Here is a 10,321-nt window from a genome sequence, read left to right as displayed (position 1 = left end):
AAACGAGATGTCCGCTAACAAATGACTATCACTTTGGATGTCCGCCAGACAATTTCCCATATAAAAAGGGCCCATCTGAACATCTCGTTGTATGAGCTACTTCATGAAACAAAAAATGTAACTTCATTGGGCTTTTTCTGTTGCAGTATTCAGTTATCTTTCCTTAGTACTGTCCAATTTTACAGAAATTAGATTAAGATATCTTACACTTACCAGATAGTGCATTATATGCATTAACTTTAACAGCATTTGCCCATGGATAGCAAGGTATCTGATCTAACGTGCAAATAAAAGTAAGGAAATGACTACTATGTTCTAACACCTAGCATAGAAAAACAAATGTTTAGGATGTGCGCAAAATTGCTCAGCCATAGGAACTGATGAGCAGTTCACTGAGTCTGACCCTGGCAAAATTCAGTTCAGTCAACAGCTCTCCTTTGAACAGACATGCAAATTGGCAGTAGTCTCTCCCCCAATCCTACAGAGCAAAAGCATCGATTCAGTGAATCTATTTGAACTTCTGACTTGTAAATATTTGAGTTAATCTCTGAATATTTGACACAATGCAAGTCATATCAATCTTTCCTGTTGTTGCACATGGATCATAGACATAAGAAATTATTAAGGAATTTGAACTCACCTGCAGCCTTGATTTGACAAAGAATTTGAGTGCCGGTTCAGAATGGTTTTGGATTTTTCGCATAAACTTTGTGCCACTTTGGATTAAGATGGCGGCGAGTCAACGCCATTAAAAACTGAGACCACAGTATATATGTCACACGATTGAGAAATCAGTGTCATGGTCGGGAGCACTTACAGGCGCGGGCCAGGGACATCCGGCGCGACGCAGAACGCGCTGAGGGAGCGCTGCGCGCGCGTGAGGACGCTCAGGGTGCGATCGCACCGATTGGCTCAGATGGAAAGTAGAGATAGGCTTCTATTTTCAGTTCCTAGATTATAGGTGCATGCTGCATGCTGCTCACGCAGTTGGGGCCAAAGGCCATATATTCTGTAACAGACTATTGGAAAGGATCAAGAAAGATATTACCGAACCAATCTCTACTCTCTCTCTCTCAACCAAGCCTGCGGCAGGGCAACCTCGCCGGAGAAGACGACGGACCGAGGCTACGAGTTGCGTAGCCGAGGGCCAGCTATCCGAGGGTTTGACGCCCTTGACAACCTGGTATCACGCTCCAGGCGATCCTCGCCTTCCCGCTACGCCTCACCTTCAGCCGCCGCACCACCACCGTCTGCCACAGGCTCACCACCTCCAGCCGCCGCAACTATGGGTGAAGCCGCCGACATCCGGTCCCTCACCGAGGCCCTCAAGTCGCTGCAGGCTACGGTCGAGGCCAATGCCAGGGCCATCGCCTCCCTCACCGCGGATCGCACGTCACCGTCGGGCACCAAGCCGGGCTCCGGCGAGCACCATAATGATCGGCCGCCGAAGTTCCAAAAGATGGATTTTCCGAAATACGACGGCACGAAGGATCCCCTCACCTTCATCAACCGTTGCGAGTCGTACTTCCACCAGCAGCGAATCATGGAGGAAGAGAAGGTATGGATGGCCTCCTATAACCTCGACGATGAGGCGCAACTCTGGTATATGCAGGTGCAGACGGACGAGGGCACACCGTCGTGGCGCCGTTTCACCGAACTCCTCAACCTGCGGTTTGGGCCGCCCCTCCGTTCCGCTCCACTCTTCGAGCTCGCTGACTGCCGCCGTACTGGCACCGTCGCCGAGTACCAGGCGCGATTCCAGGCGCTTCTCCCCCGCGCCGGCCATCTGGACGAAGCCCAGAGGGTCCAGTTGTTCACGGGTGGCCTCCTGCCCCCGCTCAGCCTCGACGTCCAGATCCACAACCCGCAGTCCCTTGCCGCGGCCATGAGCCTGGCGCGACAACTGGAACTACGGGAGCAGTACACTGCCCCACCCGCCAAGGGCCCAGGACGCGGCCTCCTACCAGCACCGCCACCGCGCCTGGCACCTCCAGCACCACCGATCGCCAAGGCGGACGCGCCCGGGGCTGCTATCGCCGACCGGCCAGCGGTCAAGCGCTTGTCCCTGCCAGAACAGGAAGAGCGTCGTCGTCTTGGACTTTGCTTCAACTGCAACGAGCGGTATACGCGAGGGCACAACCGCGTCTGCAAGCGGATTTTCTTCATCAGCGGCGTCGACATCGACACGCCGACGAGGCCGTGCTGAGGACGCGCCAAACGCGGAAGCCCCGGTTTTCTCCTTGCACGCGTGGCCGGGGTGTCCGTCGGTCCCACCATCCAGCTCAAGGTGCTGCTGGCCGCCGCCTCCTTCGTCGCCCTCATCGACACGGGCTCCACCCACAGCTTCATTGGGGAGGCAGCTGCACGGCGCACAGGGCTGACCATCGAGCCGCGACCACGGCTTACGGCGACAGTGGCGAACGGGGAACGCGTTCCCTGTCCCGGCGTCATCCGCCAGGCCCCGATCCTCGTAGACGGCTTGGAGTTCTGCGTTGATCTCTTCGTGATGCCACTGGCCGGGTATGACGTGGTTCTCGGCACCCACTGGATGGCCACATTGGGGCCCATTGTTTGGGACCTCGCGACCCGGACCATGACGTTCCAGAGGGAGGGGCGCACGGTCTGCTGGCGCGGCGTGGCACCACCATCCGCGCCGAGCCTCCAGACTGTCACGGTCGACGCCTACTCCTCGACGGCCTGGGACTCCTTCAACGACGTTTTCGCTGAACCGCAGGGCTTGCCACCAGCGCGCGCCCGGGATCACCGCATCATCCTCAAGCCCGACGCAGCGCCGGTGGCGGTGCGCCCGTACAGGTACCCGGCGGCCCATAAAGATGAACTCGAGCGGCAGTGCGCCGCAATGATCGGGCAGGGCATCGTCCGCCGCAGCGACTCGGCGTTCTCCTCCCCCGTCCTCCTCGTCAAGAAACCGGATGGGTCGTGGAGGTTCTGCGTCGACTACCGCGCATTGAACGCGCTCACAGTGAAGGACGCGTTTCCAATCCCGGTCGTCGACGAGCTGCTGGACGAGCTACACGGCGCGCGGTTCTTCTCCAAGCTGGACTTGCGCTCCGGGTACCACCAGGTGCGCATGAGGCCCGAAGATGTTCACAAGACGGCGTTCCGCACCCACGACGGCCTCTACGAGTTCCTAGTCATGCCATTCGGGTTGTGTAACGCCCAGCAACGTTCCAGGCGCTCATGAATGATGTACTCCGCCCCTTTCTACGTCGCTTTGTGCTCGTTTTCTTTGACGACATCTTGATCTACAGCAAGTCTTGGGCGGATCATCTTCGTCATCTCCGCGTTGTCCTCACCGAGCTACGCCGCCACCAGCTCTTCGTCAAACGATCCAAGTGCGCGTTCGGCGTCTCCTCTGTCTCCTACCTCGGCCACATCATCTCGGAGGCAGGAGTCGCGATGGACCCGGCTAAGGTCCAGGCCATTCACGACTGGCCGGTTCCTCGCTCGGCGCGTGCGGTGCGCGGGTTCCTGGCTTGGCGGGCTACTACCGCAAGTTCGTCCACAACTATGGGCGGTCGCGGCACCACTGACAGCCCTCCTCAAGAAGGACGGCTTCTCCTGGAGCGCCGAGGCGGCCAGGCTTTCGCTGCACTAAAGGGCGCGGTTACGTCGGCCCCCATCCTCGCCATGCCGGACTTCACCAAGCTCTTCGTCGTCGAGTGCGACGCCTCGTCCCATGGTTTTGGGGCCGTGCTCGTCCAAGACGGCCACCCGGTCGCTTTTTTCAGCAGGCCCATCGCGCCCCGCCATCGCGCCCTCGCCGCCTACGAGCGGGAGCTCATCGGCTTGGTTCATGCCGTGCGTCACTGGAGGCCGTACTTGTGGGGTCGTCGCTTCCTCGTCAAGACGGACCACTACAGCTTGAAGTACTACCAACAACCAAACAAACAAAAACACCCTATAGACAAAACCACTGCTTGGACCAGCGATTGGCCACCATTCCACAACATCATTGGGTGGGCAAGCTGCTGGGCTTCGACTTCGCCGTGGAGTACAAGCCGGGAGCAACGAACGCCGTGGCTGACGCGCTGTCCAGGCGTGACACGGAGGAGGGGGCGCTCCTTGCGCTTTCCGCTCCACGCTTCGACTTCGTCGACCGTCTTCGGCAAGCACAGCACACCGACCCCGCCCTCGTCGCCCTTCGTGATGACATCAGCAGCGGCTCCCGTGGGGCACCCTGGTCGGTCGTCGATGGCCTTGTCCAGTTTGCTGGACGGCTTTATATTCCGCCGGCCTCACCCTTGCTCCAGGAGATCATGGGGGCGGTCCACGAGGACGGCCACGAAGGGGTTCAGCGCACGCTGCACCGCCTGAGGCGTGACTTCCATTTCTCTAACATGAAGCAGCTCGTGCAGGACCTGGTGCGCGCGTGCGCCGTCTGTCAGCGGTACAAGTCCGAGCACTTGCACCCGGCTGGCCTCCTGCTGCCCCTGCCCGTTCCCCAAGGGGTTTGGACTGACATCGCCCTCGATTTCGTTGAGGCACTGCCCAAGGTCCGTGGCAAATCTGTTATCTTAACCGTGGTGGACAGGTTCAGCAAGTACTGCCATTTCATTCCCCTGGCACACCCGTACTCTGCCGAGTCCGTCGCGCAGGCCTTCTTCACCGACATTGTACGACTACACGGCGTGCCCCAGTCCATGGTGTCGGACAGGGATCCGGTCTTCACATCGACGTTCTGGCGTGAGCTGATGCGCCTGATGGGCACCAAGCTGCACATGACCACGGCGTTCCACCCGCAGTCCGATGGGCAGTCGGAGGCTGCCAACCGCGTCATCATCATGTACTTGCGGTGCATCACGGGAGATCGGCCACGCCAGTGGCTGCGCTGGCTTCCTTGGGCGGAGTTCGTCTTCAACACCGCCTACCAGACTTCGCTGCGAGATACGCCCTTCCGCGTCGTGTACGGCCGCGATCCGCCGTCTATCCGGTCCTATGAACCAGGGGAGACACGCGTGGCTGCTGTCGCCAAGAGCATGGAGGAGCGTGAAGAATTCCTGGCCGACGTTCGTCATCGGCTGGAGCAAGCTCAGGTGATCCAGAAGCTGCACTATGACAAGGTGCACCGCCACGTCACGTACCGGGTCGGCGATTGGGCGCTTCTCCGACTCCGACAACGGGCCGCGTCCTCGCTGCCACAGGCGGTCTCCGGCAAGCTCAAGCCTCGCTTTTTCGGGCCATACCGCGTCACCGAGTTGATCAACGATGTCGCTGTCCGTCTCGCATTGCCGGCCCGTGCCCGCATCCACGACGTGTTCCACGTGGGGCTGCTCAAGAAATTTCAGGGACCACCACCGGACGCACCTCCGCCGCTGCCACCCATGCATCATGGTGCCGTTGCTCCTGTGCCGGAACGAGCGGTGCGTTTCCGTTTAGCGCGTGGCGTGCAGCAGGTCCTCGTCCAGTGGCAGGGCGAGTCAGCTGCGTCTGCTACTTGGGAAGATGTCGAGCCATTCCGCGCCAAGTACCCGGAGTTCCAGCTCGAGGACGAGCTGCTCCTCGACGGGGGGAGAGATGTCATGGTCGGGAGCACTTACAGGCGCCGCCGGGCCAGGGACATCCGGCGCGACGCAGAACGCGCTGAGGGAGCGCTGCGCGCGCGTGAGGACGCTCAGGGTGCGATCGCACCGATTGGCTCAGATGGAAAGTAAAGATAGGCTTCTATTTTCAGTTCCTAGATTATAGGTGCATGCTGCATGCTGCTCACGCAGTTGGGGCCAAAGGCCATATATTCTGTAACAGACTATTGGAAAGGATCAAGAAAGATATTACCGAACCAATCTCCTACTCTCTCTCTCTCAACCAAGCCTGCGGCAGGGCAACCTCGCCGGAGAAGACGACGGACCGAGGCTACGAGTTGCGTAGCCGAGGGCCAGCTATCCGAGGGTTTGACGCCCTTGACAATCAGAGTAGAATAAATTTGTGTTATAAAAAAGAAGGCCGATTTTAACTGCATTCACAAAAATAAAAAGAAAGACCTTGCCACGGTTGAGAGTGCAGGATCCACTCAACCTCTTCTTTCTCTAGTTGGAAGAGGAAGTCCAGGACAGATAGAACATTTTGCAATTAGACAGAGAGGCTTCTGTATTTGCAAAAACATCTAAACTCTCATATTCATTCTGTAGCATAGCAAAGTCATGAATTTAAAATCCATCTGACCAATAATTGAATTGCACCAGACAGATCAGTAGAAGTACCCATTACTTGTATTATACAACAAGCATCTCCAACAGATGATTCCAGGACTAATCTGCAGATATCAGGAAGAACAGATCTTCCTGACGACGATTCCAGGTTATTCAGAGTTTCAGACTGAACTCTGCTGCCCGGAGTATATTTAGGTCCTAACTGAACGAACATGGTCAAAATTCTAGACTGGGTGTGTTGTATGGAGGAAGGGTTGGGTCAAAGCCACACCATCGCAGGATGATGGTGGCACCCAGCACACAAGTGAGCGGTCGTGGGCTTCGCAGTTAGGAGGGAGAGGACGATCGCCTAGCAAAAGGAGGATTTGTGGAGAGGAAAAGCGGAAAGATTGGCGACACCTGTGCAGAAGTGGCCATGGAAGTGTTGATCGGCGCCGCATGCCTCGACCTGGACATGGGCTGGCGCGCTCCTGGACGCAAGCCACCGCGCTCCTTGAGAACCCCTGTACAAGCTGAGTCTCGCTGAGAAGATTCATGGGCTAATTTATAATAGGAAAAAAGGAAAAAGAGAGAAACCAGAATCCAACAGATCACAGAGAACCAAGTCGATTTCGTTCTCGTAGAGAGGATTATTGGAGAAGGAAGAAAAAATCCTAGAAAAAAGGGAAATAGAACAACCTGAATCGAACACATCATGGAGAAGCAAGTCAATTCCGTCCGGACACCAGGAGACCGAGACGGATGTGCCTCGCGTGCAAGGTCCGGCAAGCAGCGACGCCACCGCGGCGGAGGATGGAGCAGGACCTTGGACGGCCGACGGCCGCCGGGAGGCCGAGACGGATGGGCACGGCGGGGGAGGGCACGGGGCTGTGGACGGCGAGCGCCGGACGCGCCGGCAGGAGCGGCGGTGTCAGCTCTACTCGCTGGAGCGGCGCCGGCGGTGGCTCTGCACGTGGGGAGGAACGGCGGCGACGCTGGCGAGCGAGCGCAGCATGTGCTCGTGCGAGAAGCCGAGCGGACCGTGCGGGGAGAGGAGAGCGAGGTGTGCGGCCGAGTGTAGAAGGCGAGTGGGACAGACAGAGTGAGTGGGCTGGACAGTTTGGGCCAAATTGGAATAGGCGGACCGCGACGGTTGGACCAAACTGAATGGGCTGGACGAAAAAAAAAAGACAAAACATTTAACCTTTTATTATTATATATATTAGGGATAGATAAGTTGGATATCACTTAACTAAACTTCCAAAATGGTATTAAATCACCATGTTGCAACTACATATCGGTCACATGGGACAATTCCTCCCAAGCTCACCTACCAACTGTGGAGAAGAGGATCCACTCAAAAAAAAAAAAAAACTATGGAGAAGAGGAAAAAAGAGAGAAGATGAAAAGAAAATTGTTTGACCTAATAATGCAAGTCGGTCTCACATGTGTAGGGTCGAGATGGCGAGCTAGAGGGGATGAATAATCTTTTCTAAAAATTAAACGCGTCGGCTAACCAAAATAAATGCGGAATTAAAACTATCAATCTAGCCAAGACTACACCTCTCTAAGTTCTCAAGCACCTTACAAAGATCCTAATTAAGCAATTAAGGTACCGGGACTAGTTAGAGCTCATCTAATCAATTCTATTAGCAAGGTCACACAAATCAATGCACTAGTACTTCAAGCAACGGGGGAGCTTCTATATAGGCTAGTAAGCAAAAGCACAAAGCCACCTACGTCCTGTTCGCTTAGCTTATAAGTCGTACTTTTTCAGCCAACGAACAGTATTTTTCTCTCACAACAAATCAGCCAACAGTATTTTCAGCCATGACTTATCAGCCAAACGAACAGGGCACTAAGCTCACTAGCAATGCTCAATAACAAGGCAACTAATGCCGAATTAGAGAGCGTAAATTACTTAACTATACAAACCAAGCAATGCAGCTAATAAGGCTAGTCAAGCCAAATTAGTTGCGCAAGAGAGCTACTTCTATGCTACACAAGCAAGAAGGTAACTAGCAAGCTACACAACCTAACTAATTACAAGAGAAACTACATAAGCACAATATAAATGAAAGTAAATACAAGCTTGTGTAACGAGGATGCAAACCAACGGGAAGACAAGGATGGCACGGTGATTTTTATCTCGAGGTTCACGTGCTTGTCAACACGCTAGTCCCCGTTGTGTCGACCGTTCACTTGGTGGATCGGCGGCTAATTGGCACCACACCAAGCCCATACGTTGGGCGCCGCAAGAACCCCACGAACTAAGTGAGGGTACCTCAATGACAGGCTCAACTAGAGTTGCTCTTCGTGGCTTCCGCGGGATGAGCATAATACCCCTCATAGTCACTTCTCCGGGAGCCAGAGGCGGAGCTCTCTTCTATGGCAAGGGCAAGGCTCGCCGTACCTTGATTTTCCAGAAAGTTTTACCCCTAAATACTCTGTACCATGCATATATTAATGTCTCGGCCGGCAGCCTGAGGAAGAAAAACAGTGACTACTACTACGGTCTCTTGGAGTCGGGCTATTGGCCTACTGGTGGCTTTTGGAGTATATCACGTACAGGCCACTGATCACATATATAAGCCTTTTGGTTCATTGGCTGGCCTTATCCTTGGCCTGCTGGCTGTTTGGAGCCTTCAGAGTCACCGAGAGTTTCCTTTCTGTAGGATTAGCTGGCGTGCCTTTACGTTGCTACGGGACAACTAAATTTTTATATTAAAAACATACGGATCACAAGATAAGATAACAATATTGTAAGACATTAAACTGATATTTAATCCAAAAAACAAGTTTATAAAACTAACAGTCACTAAGAGTACGGCACCGTAGGCTCATAAACTCCACTATTAATATCCCTTACTTTTGGAAAAAAAAATATATTCTCAGGTGATCATAGATTTATCACCCTTATTCTTTTTAAAAAGATGCATGTGTGATGTTCCCTTGTAGTGGCGGGGCAGATAACTCCTGCCACTCCTTTCAAAGCTCCATGAGAAGCTTGTAATCACCTGATGATCAATTTGTAGCCTGATCAGTAGATGTTTTCATGATTTTTATTAAATAGCAAATAGACATGCTAATTCTATGACTAGATATCCTGTTTTAGGTCTAACATCCTCAGCCAGGCTGCCTTCATGCAAGACTCGCGTGATTGGTTGCCCGCAGCGTCGTCAGGGCCTGTCCCATGCTGTGCTACGAGCGTGCGCTGGCTTGGCTCGGCGCATTCCGGAAAATTCTGCGTTTTCTTGCCGGCCTGGTTAACCACCCGTGTGTCCATAAAGAAATACATTGTCAAACGTCTATTGTTTTTTGCGATTTCTTCATAGAAGATGGATAATAGGAATATCCGAATATGCAATGTCCATAAAGCCGAAGCAACAGAAGACAGATCAATCCCCTACATAATCCTGTAATAGGAGCCCACATAAGCAAAAAAGAACCCGTAAAAGGCTCATACTATACAGATACTACTAAGGATTCTTATCCACTCTAGGATCACATACCACTTACTCTGATGCCTTCTAAATTGGTGAGCTTGAAAGGGTCAAACAACCAAGAGAAGGAATCATGCTTATAAATGATCATGTGCTTTACGTACAAAGGAAAGGAAACTATTTTAATTTAGAAATTGTATCATGTTAGTATTGGTACATACTTGCTCTGACTGCACTTTTGATATCTTATCAAACATGAATTGATTAAAGCATGAAAGACATAGAAGGAAACAACCATAAAATGCCTTGTGAACAAGTTTTTTTAATAGATCATCTTTCTTCATCACATTGGGCACCATATTGTAAACAGCTGAAATCACCATGCCTCCAGTTGCTTCACCTAGTAGCTCAGCATTAACCAATCCTACAGAGATAGTCAATGGTTCTTCATGCAGTATTCATCAATCAGTGCATTAAAGGCAGCTGCATTCAGATTAGCATCATCTTTCCTCACTCCGTCAAGAAAGCTGGCCGCTACCTGCATTTTCCATCGGTTACAGAGGCCTCTCACAATAATGCTGTAGGTGAACTTATGTGGGCACAAACCTAAGCGAGTCATCTCCTGATAAAGTGATAATGCTTCTTGTGCATTTCCAGACCTGAAAACTCCATCCATCAAACTGTTGTACAAAGATTTTTACAGAGGAATCAGGCCATAGTGGGTCAAGA

At 53.1% G+C, this 10,321-nt stretch overlaps 1 protein-coding gene and 1 long non-coding RNA gene across 2 annotated transcripts; one reads left to right on the top strand and one right to left on the bottom strand.

Moving 5' to 3' along the window:
- Positions 1-217: 217 nt before the first annotated feature.
- LOC136520909 (uncharacterized) lies at positions 218-7,219 on the bottom strand. Its single transcript, XR_010775437.1, has 3 exons — positions 6,849-7,219; positions 6,570-6,673; positions 218-478 (listed from the first exon to the last, which is right to left on the bottom strand). It is a non-coding gene; the product is annotated as an uncharacterized lncRNA (long non-coding RNA).
- LOC136521101 (uncharacterized) lies at positions 1,090-2,206 on the top strand. Its single transcript, XM_066514816.1, has one exon. It carries the CDS (start codon positions 1,286-1,288, stop codon positions 2,204-2,206), a length of 921 nt encoding a protein of 306 aa, XP_066370913.1. The 5' UTR covers positions 1,090-1,285.
- Positions 7,220-10,321: the final 3,102 nt, after the last annotated feature.

Source organism: Miscanthus floridulus, chromosome 18, assembly GCF_019320115.1.
Source record: "Miscanthus floridulus cultivar M001 chromosome 18, ASM1932011v1, whole genome shotgun sequence".
Taxonomy (NCBI): domain Eukaryota; kingdom Viridiplantae; phylum Streptophyta; class Magnoliopsida; order Poales; family Poaceae; genus Miscanthus; species Miscanthus floridulus.
This window is presented reverse-complemented; position numbering and strand designations above follow the sequence as displayed.